At 35.5% G+C, this 27,081-nt stretch overlaps 1 protein-coding gene across 5 annotated transcripts in view; it reads right to left on the bottom strand.

Annotated features, from left to right (window-relative positions):
- Positions 1-1,794: 1,794 nt before the first annotated feature.
- Positions 1,795-27,081, bottom strand: part of LOC149779584 (uncharacterized) — a 61,896-nt gene continuing 36,609 nt past the window's right edge. For 2 of the 5 annotated variants that reach the window (XM_089940334.1, XM_089940335.1), the window contains exons 2-8: positions 21,610-21,715; positions 20,468-20,700; positions 13,136-13,168; positions 12,535-12,663; positions 10,322-10,639; positions 9,487-9,651; positions 1,795-8,325 (exon numbers count right to left, since the gene is read on the bottom strand). In XM_089940334.1, coding sequence (XP_089796460.1) covers positions 8,033-8,325; positions 9,487-9,651; positions 10,322-10,639; positions 12,535-12,663; positions 13,136-13,168; positions 20,468-20,700; positions 21,610-21,715 — 1,277 coding nt within the window. In that variant the 3' untranslated portion in view covers positions 1,795-8,032. Of the gene's footprint in view, positions 8,326-9,486; positions 9,652-10,321; positions 10,640-12,534; positions 12,664-13,135; positions 13,169-20,467; positions 20,701-21,609; positions 21,716-23,737; positions 23,822-27,081 lie in introns of all 5 variants that reach the window. The other 3 variants (XM_089940336.1, XM_089940337.1, XM_089940333.1) reach the window with 2 other exon arrangements.

Below are 27,081 nucleotides of genomic sequence, written 5' to 3'. Positions count from 1 at the left end.
AGCGTGTCAGCTTCATTTGTATAAACCCGCAGTGATTTTTTTTTCTTCTTCTGAACAGGACCTCGCTTATTTTTAGCAACGGCGACCATGTGTTAATGGAATGGCATCGTTTGTACAATTTTAAAGACCTCTATATTAAGACCATCTGTGTCACATTTGGTAAAAATATGTTCCATGTCTTTTTGTGTGGAAAATAAGCCGTATTTCGAAAATAAGCCGTATTAAGACTTCTATATGTTTAGTGTTAGTTACCATATTGGATGACAGATTGGCATCATTTGTAGAAACAAGAAATTCTTTTACAGAATTTGATCAAATTCTGTTCAACGGTTTTTGAAGAATTTTTTAAAAAAGTTTTCTATTTTAGGTCGTGTCTGCCATTTTTGATGGCGGAATAGAATCATTCCAACAAGAAAGCCTTCATGCCAGAATGCTCTTTGTTAAATATCCTTTAAATAATGCTATCATTGTGTATGTTTTATTTTATCATGTAGGGCTGTGTTTCCGTTTTCTATTTTTTAAAGAAGAATCTCTCTTTCCAAAGATTTGTTATGCTATTTTATATTTTTACATCTTTGGATCATATTATTTTTAATCGGCACAATGCAGTTAATAAGCTGGCGTGCTGTTTACCCTATACATGCATAAATACGTTGCAACTGACTCGATGGATTTTGCGAAGTTGAAAAGAGCAATCCCTGACGGACGACAGACGGCAGAGGACACAAACTGGACGAAGGATCATAACACTCATTTGGTCTTATGGTAAGATGAACTCAAATTCGTGGATCCAACCTCTGAAATTTCACTTATACATCTCAAATGATCAAGGATTAAAAATTGTTATTTACATTAGAAGCCAATGAGTTGCAAAAATATGGACTTCTATGGTGACTTCCGTATGCATTTTATTTCTTCCTCGGTTGTAGATACTCCCGAGATATTTTTATATTCATCAAGCCATTATTGACGTTTCTGCGATGTACCAAACTGAAGTTACGGGCTCCGAAACGTGCGATTTATTACTGAGTCCGAGCTCATGTGATAATAAGTATAACCTTTTAAGCCAATCATATTTCGGCGTTGATGCGTGTGCCGCATAGTTTACCCATTTTGAAAATAGAGTCGCGTGTATACAATGTATGTGCAGCGAAGAAGACAATGTCTAATTCTTGCATGGAACAGGATTCCTAAAGCTGAATCGAGTTAATGGTAAGTAAAAACTTACTTTTGCATCTACTACTGTTCTGTAATTCAAGAAGCGATGCACATAGAGTTGAAAACATGGTACATGTAGCTCTTTTCACCCGTTTTCACATGTGCACGCACTTGTCCAAAAGGAACAAATTCGCGAAAATAGCACGTTTCGGAGCCTGTAACTCCAGTTTGGTACAATGCAGAAAAGTCAATCATGGCTTGATGGATAGAAAAATATATCAGGAGTAAAACAAGCCATATAGTATGGACGTGTACCTTTAAAGACGGAAATAGCAGAAGGAAATTGAGGGTCATGGGTGGAACGAAGTATTTGGAAGTTCCGTACCTTCTCTCTTATATATTATGACAGAGAGGGTCCTATGTCAGAACGGGTCATGGGGGTAATCTAAGGTATTTTTGTCACTCTGTTTGATTTTTTCCTTTAGATTATTGTTGTGCTTTTTTTCTCAACATCAAGCTCGCGTCGAGCACCTGTGCCGGAAAATTGGTGGTTTATCTGTAGTACATTGATTCACTGATTTAGAAATGGGATGGTGATGAACAGCAGTGGAATTGAAGAACTTCAAAAATGCTGTATAGATTTATCATCTTTATTATCATATAATAATACGAGACATATCCACGAATATGCTAAATCGGAATATAAAAAACTAGCACATGAAAGTAAAAGAAAAGTTGTAAAACATGACCTGTGAGTTAACAATTTAATATTTCTTCTCCCTAAATTAAATCTTTAAACATATTTTGGTAGTATCCGCAAAACTTTCAATTAATTTCAGAATAAAATTTTTGTTCTCTGCACAAATAATCGACTGTGACATACTTCCTTGTTAAATCGAATAAAACTACATGTATCATCAATGAAATATGGTATTTGTTTAAGTCACAAAAGCTGTGTACAATTTATCAATGTTTTGCTTAACTTTGAAGTCAGTGATATCAATCAAGTTATGCGTTGGCTTGTGCTAACAGACTTTTAATGTGAAATTTTATTTTATCTTGTTTCACTCACTGTTTCGTACAACAACAAAAATAAATTGAGGCAAAAATCGAGGACTGTCATCCTACAACATGCTTGTGCTGAAACTTCGTTTTATTTAGCTTATATTATTTTCCCCATAGAATACTCGAGAAAACAGTAGACGCTATACATTTTTGCTGATTAAATTTGTTTCTAAATGAACTAAAGCAGATGTTTCGTGGACTGCCACATACCAGCTGCTTTGCAATATTCCGTGTTAACTTTTTTGATACAATGTTTCAGATTTAGGCTCGCGATAGTCACCAGACAGGTCATAAAATTGCTGGGTCCCTACAAATAACATGCAAGTGATAAGGCATAAACGTGTCTTCTTTATCTGTTAATAAGAATGGCAAAAAATATACTTACAGTTGTTACATCCCGAATTTCCTTAGAATGTACATTCTTAGTTCTGCAAAACCAAATGTCATGGGTTCTAAAGCTTGATTACACATTTCGAAATTGTATTGTAATTTTGACTGTATTCCAAGTGCAATTACATCCTCCTTATTGCACTCAAAATTAAATGAACATAATATATTCCACAGCGTCTTTTTGATAATTACAATTGAAAGAATTCATATTTTGCCCACATTATGATTCCAAACATTCAATGACAGAATAGAAACACACATGCAGATGTCAACACGCTGCTCGCTCGCTCTGAAATCGTACGTACTTCATGTAGAATTGGCACAGATAAATCCAGTCCATAGTCATGAAATTTCGTACAATCGACAAAAATAGTAAAATCTATTCATTCCAGACCAAATGGAAAAGTTGTTGCAATGCGCATTAATTCACAATATGACTCTAAATTTAAATTTTAAGTAGACCAAACCTCCATTTTTTCCAAAAGTGATGTCTAGCACACGACTAAGTTCAAATTTATCTGGGTGGAGTTATGTGTGCATTAATAATGTTGTTGTGTACTGATGAATTTGCGCTTGTGTTTTTAATTTGGAATACAGAAAAAATTCAATTACTTTGTTTCTTGTAGTGTATTTTTGTTTATATAATTAAGCTTGAGGTAGAATAAGAAAATGAGCATATAATCAAAATGTTACTGAATTTGTATGGGAAAATATGAACTCGTTTTGCCGGATGGATATACTGCACTCCCAAGGTCGTGCAGTATATCATCCGAAAAACTCATTCATATTTTCCCATACAAATGCAGTAACCTATAAATACCATATACGTGATTCTAACTCAGTAAAGAAACGAACTGAAGTTAATCTTATGATTAGACTCAGTCTTTCTAAGAATGTGTGTGCGTGTGTGTGTGTGTGTGTACTTAAATATGAAGTCAATAATATAATCATTGACACATGCAATAAAATAGAGGAAAATGTGACAGCATTTGTGTAATTTCTTTTTAAAGAGAATATTGTATCTATTGCATATTTATGATAAATTAATAATTTGTTCTGTTTTGTTTTATTGTTTGCAAACATATGAAAACACAGTTTAATCTAATAAAAATAGAGTGAACAATAAGGTTCTTTTCTTTTCTTACTTTGTCTGCAATAATGGCATGGATGAATCAGAATCTGTTTATTATAATTACAATGAAACACTGTGATTCATGTAACAGAATGAAATAAGAAACCTGAAATCATATTGTATGATATCACAAATCCATAGTTTGGTTGTTCCGTATAAGCATATAATCATAGATGAAACCCTCTAGGATTTATGCATGTACTCTTTTCTGAGAAATACATTAATCATTTTTCAGTGATTTTTTTTGTTATTTACTTTATTTTACTTTATTAACGTTACATTGAACCACAGACATCATCTGCATCTATGAAAACAAAGAATTTTAGGTGTGATTTACAAGGGAAAGAAATATAACATATCAATTCATTTGGATCTATTTCATAACAATGGAGTTTGGAATGGAATGTTACAAATTTTATTTTTGATTCATTTGTGCACATTGCACAGTTAATACTTTTCATTACTAGCGTTTATTAAATTGTGGAAACTTAAATAGCTTTCTTGTCTTGTGATTAAAATCGCAAGTCAAGCCAAAGCTGACCTTGTGTTGAAGTAAAGCTCGGGACATTACAGCTATGTTTAAAATAATGGAGAGGAACATTAATAAATTATAGTAAAAACAATGTAAAACTATGTTTAAAATAATGGAGATGAATTCAGATTGCAAAGATACACGAGGAACCAGTCTATAAGTCTGTCAGATTTGTACAATCTAGGTCTATTCGAAGAACCTACTGCTTTTTACTACCACAAGATGTCTAAAAATGATAAGTTACATAAACTCAAAATTTAATCAAGCTACTCCAAGATGAGTCCAAGAACTGTACTGTTTCATACATAATCAAAGTACATGTATATCCAAATTAAATCCAAGCTTTCTAACAACTATTGGATAGTGGAACTTAAGACAGCTCTTGAAAAGTTCTACTAACGTTTTAGTGGCTCTCTCTTCTAGTGCAGTTTCATGCCATAACTGGCCCTGCACTGTATGCATTCAGAATCATTCTGTAACTGGCCCTGCACTGTATGCATTCAGATTCATGCCGTAACTGGCCCTGCACTGTATGCATTCAGATTCATTCTGTAACTGGCCCTGCACTGTATGCATTCAGTTTCATACTGTAACTGGCCCTATACTGTATGCATTCAGATTAATTCTGTAACTGGCCCTGCACTGTATGCATTCAGATTCATGCTGTAACTGGCCCTGCACTGTATGCATTCAGATTCATGCCATAACTGGCCCTACACTGTATGCATACAGAACCATACCATAACTGGCCCTGCACTGTATGCATTCAGATGCATACCGTAACTGACCCTGCACTGTATGCATTCAGATTCATACCGTAACTGGCCCTGCACTGTATGCATTCAGTTTCATACTGTAACTGGCCCTATACTGTATGCATTCAGATTAATTCTGTAACTGACCCTGCACTGTATACATTCAGATTCATGCTGTAACTGGCCCTGCACTGTATGCATTCAGATTCATGCCATAACTGGCCCTACACTGTATGCATTCAGATTCATACAGTAACTGGCCCTGCACTGTATGCATTCAGTTTCATACTGTAACTGGCCCTGCACTGTATGCATTCAGATGCATTCCGTAACTGGCCCTGCACTGTATGCATACAGAACCATACCATAACTGGCCCTGCACTGTATGCATTCAGATGCATACCGTAACTGACCCTGCACTGTATGCATTCAGATTCATACCGTAACTGGCCCTGCACTGTATGCATTCAGATTCAGAACTATCAAAAATTAAAGTCTTTTTTAACTGTCTTTCATCTTGTCCCATAACTAGAATTGAAAACATAGAATCACGGGTACATAAAATCAATCCTTTCACAGGTGAGGAACTAATAAATCTGATAACATTCCATGCATAGGAAAAGTAATTTGTGGAAAATAAATCGTGAAAGAATCTATTATAAAAAAGTGCTATACATCAAAACTTTGCTAAATACTGAATTTTCCACACATTTTATATTTAATAAAAAATCAGATGGTTGATCACAACTGCATGCGTTACATAGGAGTAGCTGAATGAATGAAAAAATAGCAATAGTTGAAAGATCTTATAATTTTAAAAATAATGGGCTGATTATTGTGTTAATTTTGGACATACCTGACATTGTATGCATATAGATTCACAAAATGAAGTATGTATATACATATTGACATGTAATATGCAAAAATAATGTCTACAGATATATTTGCTATTTATAACAAAGGTGAAAGTTATAAAGGAGCACAAACAGATGCATGCAAGTTTAATTTCTACAAACTAACACTATACAGATTACATTCTATTCCTTGGTAAGTGTATAGAAAAAACTACCATACTTATTAATAATACAAATTCATCAACTGTTGCAAGTACAAAATTCAGTTTTGGACAACAAATATAGTTTAGTTTTGAAAAAGTCACAAAAAATGTGCTGTGTTTTTTGTGGATATTTTGATCATATGCTCTACATACTAGGAAAACTACAGATCATATTTACAAGCTTCGCTCATTATTCTCACCAACCTGCATTTGCAAGATTGTCATGGATTGGTTAGAACAATTTGTATCTATTCTCCAGTTCTTACTCCCCAGTCCCATACAAAAATGATACACTTGCCCGAAGTCTTTCTGCTACAATTTTTGCAACATATTTAAGCTCAAATAAGCAACCATCTGCCCTTCATATACCATGTGCTAAAATGCAAGCTCACTGTATTTTATTCCCAAAGAGACTTTCTACTGTCTAAATTTCCTTTGCAAGATGCTTTCACCAGTGTCGTTTCATGCTGGCAGATTCTTTTCAAGTTGTTAAATGGTTTAAAATAGCAGTAGACCCAAATTCTAGTCAGAATAAGTCTGAGCAGGGGGATCAGGTGGCATGTGCACAACACAGTTATCAAGCCAACCTCCGTGGTTTAAAAAAAAAAGGTCAGATTGAATACATGCTTATACAGTAGCTATTGAGTGCATGGCTGGTGAAGAAAAGAATGGAAATATCTATAAACACATTAACTGCTGTATCAACTCCACCTCATTTAACTGTTCTTTTCACATATAAAAGTAATTATTTCAACTGATCAAGAGGAAAACCAATTCATAATTTGAAGATTGCATTAAATGTGAACATGAAAATTAGAACGTTGAGTATAATGTCAGAAAGATCAGTCAAATGTCATGTGACATTTTTAATATTATGATCATTCTTTAACTTTTATTTCCGTATTTGCCTTAAAAACATAAGATTCACCCCACCCACCATCCACCAAGAAAAAATGAAATAAAGACGAATAATTATAATCTTATCAGCTTCCATTTCGGAGTTTCTAAAGAAATGAGAAAAAATTATATTTGACCATTCAGCAAGATTAGCCTTTAAATTCCACACTTTGCAAATGCTTGTAATGGCAACTAATTACCCACCAAGCATTGCAGAGACACCTTTAGTTTATATGGATTTTGTGAATTTAGTGCCATCTTTCAGCACATGATAGGCTATACATGCTACCAGTATATTTTTGAGGAGGAAGAACCCTGGAAAATCCTGTCAAGAACCAATAACCCCCCTTAAGCTACTAGCAAGCATTCTCACATACCATACTGACTGAGCTGAGACTCAAACCCACATAGGCAGAGGTGAGATATCAAGGAACTTTAAAGGCATGTACCTTAGATCACTTGGCCACCAGGAACCCATCATACAGATCAAGGCACACTAAAATATACATTTACTAAAGTAGCTGTTATCATTCTTAGAGGTAACCACTAATATCCTTCAGTCTTGAATTTCATTTGTCCTGTATGACGTCAAAACGTGAAATTCTTTCTTCAGAAAGGGGATCTACATGTAATTGCTGCCTATTTTGTGTTCACTATGCAATTGTTATGTGAGGAATAAACTTGAACATGCCTATATACACCGCTGGCAGCATGAAAAGAAAAACAAAGTTTCCTTTAAATTCTGATCATTATACTGGGTTGATCTCATTACTGAGGTGGTTGTTACATCAAAGTTCTATGCTAGTAGGTGCCATTTAGAGTTCTGGCAATCTTCTGTATTTATATGGAATCCAAAGCTATCGGAAGCCATTCACCTAAACCAATCTGCTGACTCCCAACCACCCTCTACATGCTGACATGGACTCGTCTGTGTTTCATAAACATGAAATAATAGTGCTATGGACTTTAGTCACCGCTGGTCTTCCAAACAGAGGAACGTCACCTGTTTTGTCTGTCGTGAACTTTACTGTTTCTCTGAAGGTGATCTACATTGAAGTGTCTTGTTTGTAACAATTTGTGATGTCATCCATGTCAACTGACATGTCCCCCATGGCAATCTTTGTCCAGTTGTTTTCATCTGAAATGGGTTTCTGGTTTTTTGTTTGAGCATGATCACTGACAAAAAAAATTACAGATGAAGAAGGTTTATCATTGTCATAAGTCTCCTGCACACTGTATGGGGCTTCCTTCCCGATGTTTTCTGGTTTTGAAGCCTCCCTCTCTGTTTCGGTGGGCATGGCACTTGTATGATTTGGCATGCTATTTAAGGTGATATTTACTGAAAGCAAATAATATCTTCTGTAAAAGTAGATCACAAGATCATTTTAAATGTACAAAGTTAAATCAGATTAAAAATTCCGAAAAATGTATACATCGTTATTTCACTGTTAATTTAAGATGAAATTTGTTATAATACTTTTCTTCTATCACACGATGTTCACTTGAGCAAATAATCATGGCAAATAAAAGTCAGATAGACAGACCCTGGATTTCATAATCCTTCGCTTGTCATGGTTTATTCTATAATTAGCTTAAAAAGTTTACTTTGCACCTGCAGTTGATATCATACCCGTTCCAACCACTATCCCCACTCCCACTTCCTAAGTATGGTTTCCTTTCTCATAGCTATTTTCTTTCTTTTATTTTGGGGTTGTTTTTTTTTTTTTTTGGAGGGGGTGCAACATTGTATTCTCTCTTGTCTGAGGAAACGTTATGCACCTGCATTCCAAAACTGAATTGCAGTTTGACAAATCCAAAAGTTATAGATATCCACGCCCACTAACAAACATGACATTCTCTTTTAATAAAAATTTATAACATTTTACCACCTTATGAAATGGTTCACAGTAAAAGTTTTATGATAGTTCGGCAAAAGAAAGTGGAGCTATTTAAGAATTTAAGTGATGTGATTCAGCAACTGAGAGTTTGTATTAAAATAAATACAGAAAACAAACCACACCATTAAATTCTTATAATTGCACATCTTCTTAAAATATATTCTCTCTTTTCTTTTCCTATTTATTGTAATTTTTATCATTCTTTTTTAGTCCTCATTCAGTGAATGAATACCAGATAGGTAAAGTACAGTTTATAGAATTAATCACAGATAGATCTGATCACATGGTTACATTCTGCCCAATGGAAATCCCATTACATTTACCAACCAATACAGCTGTGTACATTAGAGTGTGAAGTTCTCAATGAGTCAGGCGACAGTGACTGATGCAGACCTACTATTTTGTTTTTGTGTCCCAGCCATTATTAGCAAATAAGTCTCATGTAGCTATGCTTAAAAACTGACAGCAGTCCAATGTAATTTGAAATAAACAATGATTAGCTGACAGTTAGCGGAAGGTAGATGAAGCTTGAAGATTCGTCAATTATATTACAACATTATTATGTTGCCTTTGCAGGGCTGAACATGCTATAAATGACTTACTACTATTGTTGATCACAGGATTGCCAGCAATACTCTGGATCGATGAAGAACTGTAACCAGACTTGTCCACTTCTCGACCTTGCTCTTCAGCTCTGATGTTGTTCAGTTCTATGTCATCCTCTGACATTTTTCTACTGCAGCTGTTTGGTTTCCCGATATCGGTTTCTAATGAGCAAGAAAACAAAAATACTTAGGGTACTTTCAGATACTCAGATTGCTCGAATTCTTTCCACGGACAAAAAAAAAATCAGGCCCCTTCTCCATAAAATGTCTCATGGATGAGTAGAATTCTGCTCAAGTTTTGCATGATAATTATTTGTTGACTACGAAGATAGGATAACTTAATTAAACATCTGTTTGTTAAAGCAAGGTGGTCATATTGTGGGGCTAAACAGTGTAATACAATAAATTTAACTTCGCAGAAATTTCATGGAAGAACAACATTTTAAGTTGAGTAAGTAATCAGGTAGAAAAGTTCTGTGGAGTGGGGCCAAATCATGTAGAAAAAGGATAAAATGTAAATATATGAAGTTGGCTACATAGATGATGCAATTTTTTAAAACATTTTAATTATATATCTTAATAAAAAATATAGAAAATATACATACATTGCTGCATTTGCTTAATTTTTGACAAAACCAAGGAAAACTGGAATTTTCATATAAAACTTGAAATAATCCCAAATGCAATCAATTGAATTTAGTAAATGAAAAGCAAAGCAACGATTAAATGAAATATGATATATGTGTGTGTGTGTGTGTATATATATATATATATATAGACACACACACACACACAACTACGAGAGAGATTATTGAAAAACTTTCCGATATACCATGAGGTCTGCTTGGCACGTATTTGCAATTTGTTCGCTCAGCCTTGACTGTGGTTTGTTTAAGATCACGGATTTCTGGAAGAGCTGTTGATGGCTGCTCCAAGTCAAGACCACTCTTATCATTCTGTTGAACACTACTAGAATATTGGCCACTGATGACATCAATAATGCTGGGATCATCTGATGCTGGACCAGTAGAACAAACATTCATAAGTGGACTCTGCTCATTGATTAGTTCTTTTGACTTTGATTTCACGATACAGCATATAAAATAAATATTTAAAACCAACGAGACAGCCAGTAAGGAGACCAGTATAACTGAAAATGGAAAACACGCAGTGTAAATAAGCAACATGGTCAGATTAATTTGTTTTTCCTGTTGGATCCCTTTGAATTCTTTGTCTTCTAGTCATTTATATATTTTTAAACAAACCGAAAGCCTCATAATAAAAATGGATAAAGTTTAGGTCTTACACAAACTGGCAAATACATTTTCAGAAAGAAAAGTACAGAATGACAATACTTCCTTGGAGCAACTGGAGGGCATAAATATGGTTTTAAGGGTTAACACTTGCTTGTTGGTTATTTTTATCAGTACAAACACCCTACCCCCACACCTAAGAAAACCCCATGCATTTGTAAAAGCTCTGAATTCAGAGTGGTGGATATTTTTTTGATGAATTTTACCTTTATAAATTCCCATTACAAATACAATTTTTTGGTCTTTTAGAAAAAAGAAAGTTTGAATTTTGTTCTAAATTCAGTGTAAACAAACCATCTTTTACATGAACACAAATATGATGACAAGTTGGCATCATGCCAAAAACAGTCTTTCCACGAGCCTAACCATCAGAACTCAGTATGATAGCAGAGTATCAGCAACTTGTACTTGCATATGTGTTCTTTTGTTTTTCTTTGGGGGGGGGGGTCTTGGGAGGGGAAGTTGTTTTTTAATTTAAAAAAACAATTAAGCCAAACATAATTGACATTTGTCCCAAATGTGGCTGGTTTTTTAATCTATAAGTTATTACTTTTGAGTGGGAGAAATGTTTTTGGATATTTGGCATTGATTGTTTCTGAATTTTCAATCTATACCCAAAAACAAAGACTGTGGCATTCATTTGAGGTAACAAATAAGTTCAATTTTCTTTTTAATCAGGAAGATTTCCAGACTTTAAAATAATATTTTACTACACAGTTCAAGTTAGTGCCTTTATAATTTTACTTCAGTGACTGTTCTGTAAAAAAAATTCTTCTTTTATTTAAAGATAAATTACATACTCAGCTGTGGTTGCTATAACTGTAGAACAATAATTTATGCAAAATGGTATATAAAATTTAAAATGAGTCATATGTAGTTATTTTGATTTAGATCTGCACTTATTGTCTTATAACTGTGTGTTTATATTTATTGTTTTTATTTTACTATAAACACTTTTGGAATGTACCGACACTGTTTGCTACAGGCTCTAGTTTCTATATATTTTCAAAAGAAACAATAAATGATTTATGCTTCCGAAAGAACATTGCTAAGATTTTTATGCTGGATGGGGATATGTTGTTTTTATGAATTATTAATGTGAAAAGAATGGAATGAAGTTAACCAAGTGTAAATGTGGAAATAGGCAATTTGTTTTCAAAGGAAGTAACTATCAGAATCAAGCAACATCATTTACCTCCCTTTGTACAATAAAGGCTTTTACTATCCAGTCTAGATTTTTCTCACATAATATAGACTTTTAAGGTCAAGAAACTGTACAATACTGAATATAACCTGCAGTTTCATGATATAAATGAAAGAGTGTGTTTGGTTAGACTATAGTAGGTGCATAATAAATAAATAAATAAATGATTCCTGTGAGAGAAGTGTTTTCATTGGCTAACATAACTTGATTTGCAATAAAACTGTACAAGCTTTTATGCAGTGGTCTGTACAATATGGATTCTTATTGTACAGACCACTGCATAAAATATGGATTCTTACTGTACAGACCACTGCATAAAATATGGATTCTTATTGTGCAAGTCTATGTTGTGTTGAAAAAACTACTGGATGCAAGGAAATGAAAAGCAAAGGACAAGAATGATGTGTATAATGGGCTTTTTATCACAAGTTCTTAATATTATGCATTACAGTTTGTGCAGTTTGATATGCAAGTGTTCATGAAGACAGACATACAGAAAAACATGCATACAGATACAAGAGAGTATACCGATTGTTATTACAAATTTCCAATCATTTTCATCTCCAGGTTTGTTGAGGCAATCAGATGCATTTTTCTGCTCTCTGCTCTCGGAGAATTTTCCTGTTGTTATGAGTGTTGTAGTTTGCTTTGTAGCCACTGAAAGCAGAAAGATATATCATTCCAACGAGATTTACCATAACAGGCAAGATATATCATTCCAACGAGATTTACCATAACGGGCAAGATGCATACACTCATGCACACATACAGAGTTAGACATAGATAGACCCATACACACATACAGAGTTAGACATAGACAGACCCATACACACATACCGAGTTAGACATAGACAGACCCATACACACAGACAGAGTTAGACATAGACAGATAGACAGACCCATACACACAGACAGAGAGACAGATAAGCAGAGAATTAAATTAGTAGGGAAAAACGATCAATATCCGAATATTGACTATTAGAATTGTTTAGAAACAAAAACAGAAATATGGTTTATTAATATGTAGAAAAATATGAATTATGGATGAACAGGCAAACAGAAATGCCAGAATCAAATTATTTCATCCTATTCTGCAAGATTCAGCGATGTTTAAATTCACAGCACTCACCATTTGCCATACACCGTTCTTTCACCAGTAAACCTGTAACACAAAAAATAAAATAAATAAAAACAGGAGTTGATTTTTTCAATAAGAAGCTCAGTTTCCGATGTTTTTGTATGAGTAGGAACATGTAACATGCGTAGCACAGTGTCGAGTTTAGACACATAATTAACCTTGGTCTCATTCAACCAGACTCTCACATGACTCGGTGATTGATTGATTGATTGACTGATATATTTATTTTCTCCATACATTACTAAGAAAACAATCAATAGTATGAATAATACAACTCAAATGAAAAGTAATTTAAGTTGTTTAAACAAGTGTAAGCTTCAATTGTTAAAATGCCTAATGGCCTTAACGCAACGTCAGTTTGTGTACATCTAGAGTTACTTTGTCCATGCTTATTGCAAAATCGATGACGTCACTCTAGTACAAGCCGCTTATGAAGGCCTGGATCATACCAAATTTCACATCCATACAACACTCGGGGTATTACAATAGTTTCATATAAAATTTTGCTGTTAGTGGATTAAATCAGTTCTCATTTATTCTGATATCAATAAAACTTAATAATTTACTTAAAAGTTTATCTTTAGCGTCTTTAATCTTGGGATATGTTCCACGATACTTCATCAAAGTAACGCCTAAATGTTTACATGACTCTGCTTCTTGAACACTATCAAAGCCCAAGACCCACTGACTGTGCTTTCTGTTGAATTCGGATGAGCTTTCGCTGGCAACAATGCTGACAGTTTTCTTGGAATTACATCTAAATCAATACTTATGGAGTACTCGTTACATTTAATCAGTACTTGATTCAAGCCTCACTCTGAGCGACTTCGGATAATCATTTAATCTGCTACGATACGGGCAAGGGTTACCAACATAAACAAAACCAAGCTTACATGTGGATAAAACATCAAGAAGTTCATTTATATACACAATGTAAGGCAACGGGAATCCCACACTGGCATGTTCTTTCAAAAGGAAATCTTTGAGAAATTCTTTTAGAAAGAATAACTCTGCTATACATATTTGAGTACAAGCTGACAATACCTTTCCATATTCTGGAAATTATACAAATAAACCATCATGCCATATGTTGTCAAAAGTATTTTCGGTTTCAGGAAAACTGTACAAAGCGTACTTTGATTTCCACAAGCGTTACAAACCAGTTCATTAACAAAAAGGGATGCCATCTAGCAGTCCAGATCCTTTTGAGACAATTGCAAATGTGAAGTGTCCTAGCACAATTTTAATTGTTAAAACATTTTCCAATCTCTTTTTCTCTATCTCCCCCCATCGCTGCCTCGTCCAACCTCCCAAAAATTATTTATACAAAATACAATCAGTTACCTACACTTTACAAACACAGACAATGCATTTCATGCTAAAATCATTGGTTCGACATGTGAAGGAAAAAGATAAACACATTTTATGTGTGTTTTGTGTGTGTAACAAAGCTCCTTGTTTATGGACAGTAGATTGAACCAGAAAGTGGCTGCTGCAAAAGAGGCTACAAATAAAGATGCTTGATACACAGTGATATATATTTCTATGACCAAGTCATTAATTAATTTGTCGGCCATTTAAATATTCTGAAGAACGAATTGAATCTCATAAAGATCAGTACAATATGGGTCCCGCATTTGTTGACAGCTGATCAAAAGTAGACTCGGGTTGAAAATTTGCCATCATGACAGACTTCTTGCAGGAGGACAGCATCCAAACTCTGCCACATTTTCATATAGCCCTGATTCAGTTCCAAGCGACTTTTGACTTAATCCCATTATCAAAGATTCGGTCAGGGGAAGGCGGCAGGAAAGCCGCCATGCAGTCGAAGTACGCTCTTTCGAGTGTATGAACAACATGCCAAAATGTGAATACAAAATGACACTTAATAATTGGATAATGGGAAAATGTGTAGAGTGCATAAGGAGTATAGTGTTGTTGTTGTTGAGTTTAATTATAGTGGCTTGTGCACAATTGTGCGTGTGCCACTTTTTTCTGACTGCACCGTAGCCTGCTATTTGTTGCTGGGGAAGGGAATGGTGTCACATCGCCCAGGCTTTTATGGGTTCAAGGAACCCTGGTAGTTTGGCCTCAGTATGTGGGTCCATAAAGGTCCCTTACAGTTGAATGGTTGGCTGTCATTAGCGGGAAGGAGAGCTCGGGAACGGTCCTGGTTGCTTCACATCGCTGGTTTCTTGTTGCATTTGCCTGGTGTTTCTTGTGGGTTTTTTTGTTGTGTTTTTTCCAAAATGTTCTAAAAAAAGGGGGAGGGTTCTATGCTGTTTATAGAGGTTGTTAGTAGAAATCATGTATGAAGAGAGATTTTCAAGGTTATTATGGTATTACTAGTCGAGGTGTTTAGGGTGTGCTTCCTACATTATGTTATTTATAAGATTTTAGATATTGCCTCTTTAAGTTATTTATTTATTAATGTTTTGTGAGATTAAATGTTATTTATACTTTATTTAGCAACAGACCAGAGTCCTAGCCGATTACACAGTTCGTTAAGGACATCTAGGACCAGAGTCCTAGCTGATTACTCGGTTCGTTAAGGACATCTAGGACATCCGATTTTGCGGTTTCCTTAGTTTTTGATAGGTGCTTCGAATTATTTATTAATATTTTTATAAAACTGAATGATATGTTATGGGTTTTTATGTAGCGGCTTCTAAATTTATTTAGCTAGTTACAGGGTCTTTTGGTTTTGTGGGGATAGTAATTATATTTTGTTCCCAAGTCCTGCTGAGTCTATGAATTTATTTATATTTTTATATGCTGATTGTTTATTTTTATTAGAGTCCATGAGTAGCTCTGGGTATGTGTGTGGTGATCCAATCTCTTTTTGGTTTTTGATAAATATTTTCCTAGCGGGTTGATATTTTGGGCATATATTGAATATGTGGTGTAGATCTTCGGTGGTGTGGCAGATAAAGCAGTTAATGGTTGCTAGTTTGGGTCCTATAAACCTTCCAAAACTGATTGCTAGTTTAGTTTTTCCAGTTATTATCATGTTTATGGTTTTCTTTTCTAAATAGGTATCTGTATGTTCCTATCTACAGTTTTTTGGGTTTCATGGTGCTTTTTACCTTTTGTGGAGGAGTTCCAAAAATCTTGCCATTTTTGACTTATATATGTTTGTGAGAAGCTTAGTGCTTCAGTAGGGCTATAGTTAAGCTTGATAGAGTTTTGATCTCCTAGTTTGGTTTGTGCAACTTTGTCTGCTGTTTCGTTGCCAGAGATTCCAATGTGCGACGGTATCCACATGAGCTTGACTAATTGATGTGCTGTGGTGATATCGTCGATTAACTGGCATGCTCTGTCAAGGAATTGTTCCCTAGAGTGTGTATTGCGATTTTGGATCGATTTGATAACGCTTAGGGAATCGCTTATAATGACTGCTTTAGGTATTTGGTTGTCTTTGATCCATTGTAGTGATTCAAGTATAGCCCAGAATTCAGTGGTGTAAATGGAGCAATAGTCAGGTAATCTGGATCCCGTTTGTATATTGAATTCAGGGATGACTATTGCTGCTGCTGTTCTTGGTGGGTTGTTTGTTTTTGATCCATCGGTATATATTTTAACATAGTCCAGGTATTTTTGGTTGATTTCGTTTACCAGTACAGGTTTTAGTAAGTCTTCTTGTCCTTCTTTATTGCCTAATTTGGTAGCTTCAATGTTAATCCTTGGTGGTTTTTGTAACCATGGTGATTTGTTCTGGTCTGTACTGTTTGTTACCTGTTTTTTTAGTAGAGGTATCTTTTCTCTTAGTTCAAGGATTACTTTGCCACTTGGTGTGGTGGGTATGATTTTGGGTTTGAAGACAACTTTATACTTGTTTATAGCTATTTTGGTGGGATGGTTGTCTGGGTGGGTATCTAATCGAATGGAGTATCGGAGGAGCAGTTCTTACCTACGTAATTTTAAGGGTAGTTCTCCTGTTAGTGTTTGTAGTTCTTCTAATGATGTTGAGGGGAGTGTTCCTGTGCATAATAGTAAGGCTTTTCTCTGGATAGTGTCAAGTTTTTGTAGTCCAGGTTGCTTAGCCGAGTTATATGCTTGGTTACTGTAATCCAGTTTTGATCTTATTAGGGTTTTATATATTGTGAGGAGGGTTTCCTGGTTGGATCCTCAGTAAATCTGATTATGTTACAATTCTGGTTGAGTTGTTCAATGTGCTGTTTCCATGTGAGGTGGTTGTCAAAGAACATTCCTAGGAATTTTACTACTGTTACATATTTGATTAATTGTTTTTGTACATAGAAGTTTGGATAGACTAGGTTGTTATTTCGTTTGGGGTGAATATGGTTGCCACAGTTATTTCATGAGATATTTTGAAACCCCATTTGTCCGCCCATCTCCTATGTTGTCTAGGCTCTGCTGGATTTCTTTAACTACTATTTTATTGGCAGGATTTCCATTCCTCCATATGCCACTATCATCTGCAAATTGTGACAAGTCTATTTTTGTGGAGGCTGCATTGAGGTCAAGGTCGTTTACCATTAGGTTAAATAGTAGGGGATTTATTACACTGCCTTGCTGTGTTCCATTTTCAAGTGCCTATTCTTGTGGTAATTTTCCGGCCTGTGAGGAAATCACCAATCCAGTTGAATAAGCATCCAGTTATTCCAAATTGGTTTAATTTGGCCATTAGTCCATTGGTCCATACTAGGTCGAACGCTTTTTCTAGGTCTAGAAAAACCGCTATGAGGTTGCGATCGGTTTTCTTATGTGCGTTAAAAGCGAGTTTGATATCTGTTTCCAATCTGAGAAGTTGGTCAGTGGTGGACCGTTTGTTCCGAAAGCCACATTGATTTATGGAGAGTAGATTATTGGTTTCTAGGTGGTGTTTTAACCTATTTGCGATTATTGTCTCCATTATTTTGCAAATATTGTTTGTAAGGGAAATGGTTTGGTACAATTTATGTTGTTGGGATCTTTACCTAGCTTGGGGATTGGTATTACTATGGCCCGTTTCCATTTGGTGGGTAGTTGGCCTCTATCCCATATCCTGTTAAAGAGTTTGATTATGGCTGTTGTTATATTGATAGGTAGTTTTTTTTATATAGATAATGTAACCTAACTGATCCTTACCAGGGGATGTTTCGTTTTTGGATGGTAGGGCTATCTCCCATTCATGTACTGTGATGTTGCTATTTAGGTGAGATTCTTTTGTTCCTTGGTCTTGAAACATTTGAGATTGGGTTTCCTCCATTAGTTTTTTGTGTTCTTGAAAGTTTCTGGTGTGGTTATTGTTCGAAAAATGCTTCAGGGAGGTCTGCCTTATCTTTATTTGTTATGGCATTTTTAATTTTTGGGGCTGAGGTAGTTGCTTTCCCTTTTATGGCTTTTCTCTTGTCCCATATTTGTTTTGAGTTTGTTTTAGACTCAGTTTCGAGCAAAAGGTTTGCCATTGATTAATTTTAGCAGTTTTTATAGTTTGTTTTAGTGCTTTTTCTTTATCTTTATCTTTATATTGCTGGAAGTAGATAGAATTTTTGGTGCATTTATATTTATTTAAGGCCCTTTTTGTCTTTATGTGCTATAGTGCACTGTTTTGTCCACCATGGTAAAGGGTTTTTATTTTGGATATTAGTTGTCTTTGGGATGCATCGGTCAGCTGCCTCTATAATTGTGTCTGTTATGTTATTATAATACATGTCAATATTTGGGCTTTCTAAGTTATCTGGATTTACTCTAGCTAGTAATAATTGGAATTGGTCCCAGTCTGCCTGTTGGTACCTACATTTAGGTGGGGTTTCGTTTGGAATGTGTTGAATTTTTGTTTGAATATTGATTGTGATTGGGAAATGGTCACTTCCTAACATATCTTCTTGACCCACCTACCAATTTGTGATTTGAGCCAATTTTGGGGTAGTGATGGTTAGGTCTATGGCTGAGAGAGTGCCATCCTCAGGGTTTAATCTAGTGTTCGACCCGTCATTTAAGATGACCAGATTGTTCTCAGTTGTCAATTTTTCAACCATTTTCCCTCTTTGATCTTTCTTTTTACCTCCCCATAATTCACTGTGTGCGTTGAAGTCACCACAGATAATTAGATTGTTGTTGTTGTTGTTATTAGTGATTGCCCTTTGTGAGATTAGGTTGGAAAGGCAGATGGTTCCCCCTGGGTCGTATGCATTTATTATTTGAATGTTTGTGGTTCCTATATTTATCATTACTGACATTATTTTGATGCTATTATTTATGTTTAGGTTAGGGGGTACTTCTATTATTTCATAGTAGATTAGTGTATCTATCAAAAAAATTGCTAGTCCACCCCCTTTCTGCCCCTTGAGTCTGTTTTTAAAGATTCCCTGGGTATAGTTTGGGCAGGCGTTTGTAGTCTTGTGTTATGAGGGTTTCCTATAGGCAGATTACGTCTGGTTTTACGGCCGTATTATTCAGTTTGTTCCGCAGTTCTGATAGGTATTTAAAGATTCCTCTGCAGTTCCATTGCCATATGGAGAAGATGCATGGACGTACTGTTCAATACAGTATTCACCTACCCGAGAGGGCTGAGACCCCTCCACAGCAGTTTCTACCCCTCAACCAATTTTAAAATTGTAAAGCCCCATTGACATGAAAAATGTGTAAAACTTAATAATTTCATTCATTAATTTGTGATCTTTAACCCACTATTGTCACAAGAGGGTTCCTAACACTATAGTGTTTTTTGCCTTTGAAACCAAACAGAGTTTCTTTACTAACTTAAACAGACCTCTATATTTGCTTGGGAGAGTCTATAGTTTCAAATAACGGGAGTGATGTCTTTATTGTTTTTGATAAGCTCCGAATAATTCCGTAAATTTCCGTAACTGTGGGAGTTAAATCAGTTTGAATCCATGTATATAAGAGTTAAACCTCTTGCCGTTTTTATTTTGTACAATTTTTGGGAGAATCATTACAAATAGACAGTGCAAATATTTTATGCAGACGAAACCCTTTGTGCATTCCTAGATCATCACCCATTCGCTTCAAATGAACTTTTCCAGGAACCAGAAAAGTTACAGTGAATCGGCTCATTGTTTACACTAAAAACTCGGGTTTGGGTTCATATGCAAAAAAGATAACAGTTTTAGGGACCCCCTAGCAACAATCAGGTTAGACATCACAAATTAATCAATGAAATTACTATGGTTGGTGCGCTTCATATATGTTTTCAATGCTTTTCATTTTTGTATCGCGAGATGAGTCAAGCGAATATTGTAATAATGGAATTTGGTTGTACAGCATACTAATATTCAGAACTTTTTAAATACCTCTTATACATCCCAAATATATCAAATTTATGCATTAGAATAATTGATGTCAAAAGTTACTAACCAACACAATATTCTGTGCAATTTAGCTCTTGTAGTTTAGTCCCGCATGTGTGTTGGTAGTCCTCACACTTTTCACAAGCTTTTCTCCTCTGATTGCAAAAGTCCAGTCCAGTTCTACAGGCGTCCAGATCAAAGCAACTAAAGAATGAGGGTGTTGTTGTCTTCTGGAATTCCATTTGCTCGTTGACTTCATCATCTAGAGTTCTTCCGTAAGAGCTGCTCAACAAAACAAAACTGAAAATATTTAGATGTAACGTTCTGTAGAGTCTCTGATGATATTTAGATCATGCTAAACATTGTTTATAAATGTGTGTAATGGGTTTCAGATTATATGAAGATATTGGCGGAATTCGACCTTTTACGTCAAGATACACACACACACACACACCCCTCCCCCGAAAAAAACATAATTCGAAGGTATTTCAAAGTATACGTGTCAATTGTATAGGCTTGAGTGATTCGCCTTTTGCGGTGTGTATCACAAAAGATGAGGCAGAAAATGATGACAGGTTGTATGCACATATCTTATATATTATGATAGAGATGGTCCTATGTCAGAACGAGTCATCGGGGTAATCTAAGGTATTTTTGTCATTCTGTATGATTTTTTTTCCTTTAGATTATTATTTTTTCTTAACATCAAGCTCGCGTCGAGCACAGTGGTTGTATGGTGTCATGTGATTGAAGTAGTTGGCAGTGTCGTTATCAACGGGATCGAATTACATCCGAGGTTTATTTTTTTCTCACAGAAAATGCAGAGAGTGTTCCGAAGAGAGCAAAAGAGTAGAAAGGACTGTATATAGTCAACGTAGCCTTCGATCGATTAAATATTTTTTGCCTGAATAAATTTGCATTCTCAAGTTTATAATTTTTATGATGATACAGCATTTGACATTAGATGTCAATTTTCGTGGTTTTGTGAAAAATCATATTTTCATCGGTACTTAATGTTGTGGATTGAGACAGGATAAATGTTTGCTCGTCTTTAAATTTGTGGATTTTAACAATTACAAAGTTCACGAATGTTGGTACTCCACACAAAATGAATCAACTGTATAAACTTTCGGAAGGAAAAAAGAAGTTGTACTCGTGCTTTTGCCTCACATGAATATAGAATTGCAATTCTTCAAATAATGTGTGTACCTCTTTATCAATGTGCTGTTAACGTTGGCTCCATTTAGCACTTGTTGACTTTGGACCGGTTTCGCAACATCCAAAAGGACTGAAAACACCAGTAGTGTGATGAAAACTGCAAAATTTTAAAACCATAATAAAATCAGTACTTTTCATTAATTTACTACAAACAAAGCCGAAACAAGTTGTAGCAAAGTGTAAAAATATGACACTTAATCGTACAGTGTATTATTTGAATCCCATTAGTACGGTTGCTAGCGATGTATGTTGATAAAGACCTCCCCCATGGAAACTTTTTGTACTTTGTGACCTTGACCCTAACTTTCGACTTTGACTTTGTATTCCAAGGGCGAGAAGAAATCCTGCTATACGAACAAGAGGTGTTTTTTTTGTTTGTTTGCATAATTAGTTAACTGCTCATTTCTTAGTTGTACATCGACTGTCATGGCAAAAACTCCATCCATGGAAGTATGACCTACTTACCAAGTGACGATGGCCTTGATATTAACTGTAATAAGTCGACCTACACTGATACTGTCATGCTCAAAAGAGGTTCTGCGTACTTTGTCCATCTCTTCTTTTACCTGCAGCCAGACAGGTATATGAAGATCATGGGTTGTTCATCCAGTTGTTTTTCTTTTTTAATTTTGGGATACTTTGCTCCAGTGGTGCTTGATATAATTTAACCACTGTGGTGGTTCTAACACGCAACTATCTGACTGATGAATTCATAGACACCGAGCATGACATCTAAGGAAGATCCGTGTTATCACTTTCAACTAAACGTATCTCTAGGAATTCACTTAAGGTCATGTAAAGTGAACACGTTGTAATTCCAATGAATAATTTAAGTAAATGATTCCTCTCAAATAATATATTGTTACACGGGGAGCAGCAGAGAGGGTGAACAGACCATAGAATTCCGACAAAACAAATAAAACAAACAAATAAAATCATCTCGTAGAAAGGTCCAGATTTTACAAATGAACTTTCCTTGAGATGTTTATTTTTGCAATGACCGATTGTACTAATAAAACCTCAGTTTGAAATAGTAGCTGAAAAAATAAAGTACTCTACGTGTTTATTTATTTCTTGTTTATTTTTTTGACGACCAACGTTGGTAGGTACCCTCTCTGCTGCTATTAATTTACCACCATACCAAGTTTGATGAATATTTTTCAACACGTTCTCGCTGTCCTTTCTCCTCATCTGTTTCATCTTCATCTGAATCATGGGAATTTGTTCTATGTTTCAAGTAATATTCAAGTTCTGATGGTGGTTTTTCTATTTTTGGATTTATGTTCTTTCTTTTTCTGTAATAGTTCATCAAACTTCGATATCGATCTCCACCGCAATTTTTGCAAATCTGATATAATCCTCTAACGCCGTTGTTACATCCAACACATCTTCGTGGACCAGCATGAGGGTTTTTCTTTATAAGATAATTATGTTTCTTGCAATATTCTCCACGGCACCTTTTGTTGCATTTATCTGTTGTTCCTTGACGCAGCCACGCACAGTTGTTCATTATATTAATGATATCTGTTTAATTCAATTTAATTTTATCATCACCCCTGTTACCCAAATATTTTATCAATACCCACACGATATCTTGTTCTTGGATCATGTAAATTTATTGTTATAAATCCATGTGGGGTAGCTCGCGCTCGTGAGAAGAAATTTTTGAATTTAATTATATCCATGTCACCACCACACCAAGTTTGATGAATATTTCGCAACGTGTGTGTGTCTACGCCATTAAACACAACTAAAATGTTGCAGTTGTCTCTGATCACCTTCGGAATTTGTGTATATCGTTGAGTAACATAGATCACGTCTGTATTTTTATGTCTCCCTCGGGAAAATATTCTGGCTGGATTTGATTGTTTATCTAGCATCACATCGTCGTATACAACTAAATTATTAATAAATCCATCTATGGAATCTACGGATGGTGCTTCATCAATATCGGTTATAAACTCTATAACATCATTATCCTCATCCAGTAATCGCGCGTTTTCATTGAAATCTTTAAGTACATCATAACATCGCTGATCATCAACGGATGGTGCTACTAAATACAACTTATCCCATTTCAACCATCTCATTATCAGATTAAGTAATAATTGCGTCTTACCCGATCCAGATGGTCCTATGATAATCATTCTGATGGAGTTCGGTAGCGCAGGATGGTGTTTAACTGGCTCTCGTTGCCGAGTTGCTGAGAAATCAATTATATCCATATATTATTATAACATGAATTTATATTGTTTACGCTGTAAAGTTAAAACTCCAACTATTGATTTAGCTACAGTTATAACAAAAAACAAAAAAATAGCGTACGGTGGAAAATGTTCTATATGCGGTAGAAAGAAATTTTCGTTTTTACCTAATAAGCGCGGTGGTGATATTGCTAATTTGATGTCAAAGTTTCCAGGTGCTCCATGGGCTAAATACAGTGGAGAAAAACATCTACCAGGATATAATTATTGCGGTCCTGGTACTCGACTCGATATCAGGCTCGATGATCAAGATCAACCAAAACCAGGCGAGGAACCAATAAATGCTATTGATCGAGCTTGTCATGCTCATGATGTAGCTTATAAAAGTAAAAATCTACAAGATAGGCATATTGCAGATGTAAAATTAATTCATTCATTAAATTCTATAAAAAATAAAAATATTAGAGAATCATTAGCTAATTGGTTAGTAAGATCCTCGATGAAAGGTAAATTAGCGATTGGGGCTGGTAATTAATAATGGAATCAATTTATTATTCACCGAGAGGATACTGGAGAGGCAAAGCAGCAATTGGTAAACTCGCTGATGCAGCATCGGTTAAACATTCTACTGCTAAAACGTGGTTATCTAAACAAGCAATATGGCAAATTTATCTACCACGTCCTAAACAAATTCAGTACGCGTATTTCGATGTCAGTGTTCCTAATGAAGTTCATCAAGCTGATATTCTGTTTTTACCGCATGATACTGTGCGTGGAAAAACGTACAAATACGCGCTAACCGTAGTTGATGTTGCAAGTAGATATAAAGAAGCAGAGCCGCTATCAGCGAAAACATCATCTGAAGTAGCCGATGCGTTTGAACGAATTGATCAACGAGGACTTGGACCACAAGGTGGTCTACGATGGCCGCAGCTACTACAGGTTGATCCTGGTAAGGAATTTCTTGGTCCAGTATCATCGTTGATGAAACAACATAATACCAAAATACGACGAGGTCATACTGCAATTCACCGTGATCAAGCAATTGTTGAGCGATTTAATCGAACACTTGCTGAGCGGTTATTTGGATATCAATACGCGAGGGAATTTATTCAGGATAAAAGATCTCGCGAATGGGTTGCAAGATTACCAATCGTGATAGCTGCATTAAATAATGAAATCACACGAACAACCAACATGAAACCCATTAGCGCGGTCACAAAAATAAATATACCAACACAACGAAAAGATGCTGGAAAACAAAAAATATTAGGTGATGTCACAGTCAGATATTTATATGAGCCTGGTGAACTTGAAGGTGGTAAAGCGAGAGCAACTGATCCTATTTGGAGTGTTACCACACACAAAATATCTACCGTGACAAGATCCACTAGAAGAAATGTAGGCGTTTCCAAACCTGCAATCTACAGATTAGATTCGGCCGCTCCTCAACGTGGATTTACACGTGAACAACTACAAATAATTTCCGCGGATACACAACTACCGCCGCGATCACTTCGGTGATTTCGATCACTTAACTAGCACTCAAGGCGCTAGCGCCAGGGTGCCTGCACCCCGACGTCGATTACACTCAAGACAGGTTAACATGGTATTTTCTCGTGTATGACCGCGACTATTATCTTTTCTATCTACGGTAAATTGTCTTGAATCATTACTCGAATATCGCCATAACATTATACAATTACAACTTGCGCAATGATTGTTCTGCTGCTGTTTTAACTCAATAATAAATTCAACATCAAGATCAAAGTCGCGTTTATTTTTTTTGTCAGATTGTTTGTATCCGATTAATTTTTTTCTTATTATATCATCATCGATGATGTTAAATTTATCAACGATTTCAGGAATTATGATTCTACGTAATTGAGATATATTTCTGACCCTCGATACCGCTAAATAAACTAAATTTGACCACTCGATGCGGTCGTCTACAATCCAGACTCGTGTATCAGAAATAGTTAATCCCTGAGACGAGTGGATTGTCATAGCGTATCCCAACACCCATGGAGATTTGTCAGCGTGTATTGCATCTTCGACCACACTGATATCAACGGCGACAATATCATTTAATACGAGATTTTGCTTCTCAGTCTGTCCTGGAATATCAACATTAATATTCTGTTTTCGTGTATCTGATGGTCTATAACACAACGGAACGGGTAGTTCTGAATATTGTTCTTTATGTAGTTGAAATAACTGTTGTTGTAAAGCGTCTCTGATTATTTTTCTACTTGCTACGATCAAATCGGTGGGTCTCCATGAGTTCAAAAAATCACTCATTGATGTCTCTGAGATCACTCCACGTAATATTTCACACTGAATTTTGTTTGATTGTAATCTGATTAATTTTTTAAACTCCTTCAAATTTGCATCAAGAGCTCTATGATCATCATCTATTTCTTCGTAATAATCAACGAAATTTTTTAACCAATCATGTGGAGATGGTCCAACAAAAGGCGGCGGTTGACCGTGATCGCCACACATTATTATGGCGGTATTTTTCGTCAACAACCAATCAAGAAACATTTTCAATGTATTCAATGACACCGTGCATATCTCGTCCCAAATAATTATTTTAGGTATATATTTTTCTCCCATCCGTTCAGGAGTCCATGTATCCCCGCGCCATCGGAAGAAACTATGATACGTACACGATTGTACTTGCCGCTGTTTCATCTCACGTGCAAGTCTATGTGTGGGTGTCAGCACGATTATATCTGAATTTCTAAAAACATTAATCGTTCGAGTTGTTTTGCCGCATCCACCAGGTCCATTGAGATATACTGTCTTATATCTGGTTATTGGATCACTCAACGATGGTGCTTTCGACATTTCTGATATTTTATTACCCTCACGATAAACATCTCTCATTGGAACATCTGCTGATTCTGTGTAATTGTGTAATAGTTCCTTTTTTATTCTCCACGAACCCCATCGTTCATCATTACTTGTAAATTTCATAACAGATTCTAAATATTTACTTGAAATATAAAACGAGTCCGTTGCGACTCTGACTGCGGTCTCAGGAAATCTATTAATCATCGATAATAAATTTATAGAAACATAAGCCAACATGGAAGATCTTAGATGAGTATATTGCGGGGATACGTCATTTATGTAACTAACGATCGTACCTAATTTTGTTCCGTCGGATAAATAAACACTCTCTCGATTTACAAATGTATTTTTCGCCGTTGTATCAGCGATTATAAAATCGTACTCGGCATCATCTAAAATT

The sequence above is a fragment of the Sinohyriopsis cumingii genome, chromosome 17, assembly GCF_028554795.1.
Source record: "Sinohyriopsis cumingii isolate HCF-2022 chromosome 17, ASM2855479v2, whole genome shotgun sequence".
In the NCBI taxonomy this organism is placed as follows: domain Eukaryota; kingdom Metazoa; phylum Mollusca; class Bivalvia; order Unionida; family Unionidae; genus Sinohyriopsis; species Sinohyriopsis cumingii.
Note: the sequence above shows the minus strand (reverse complement) of the source record. Positions and strands in the feature narration are given on the sequence as shown.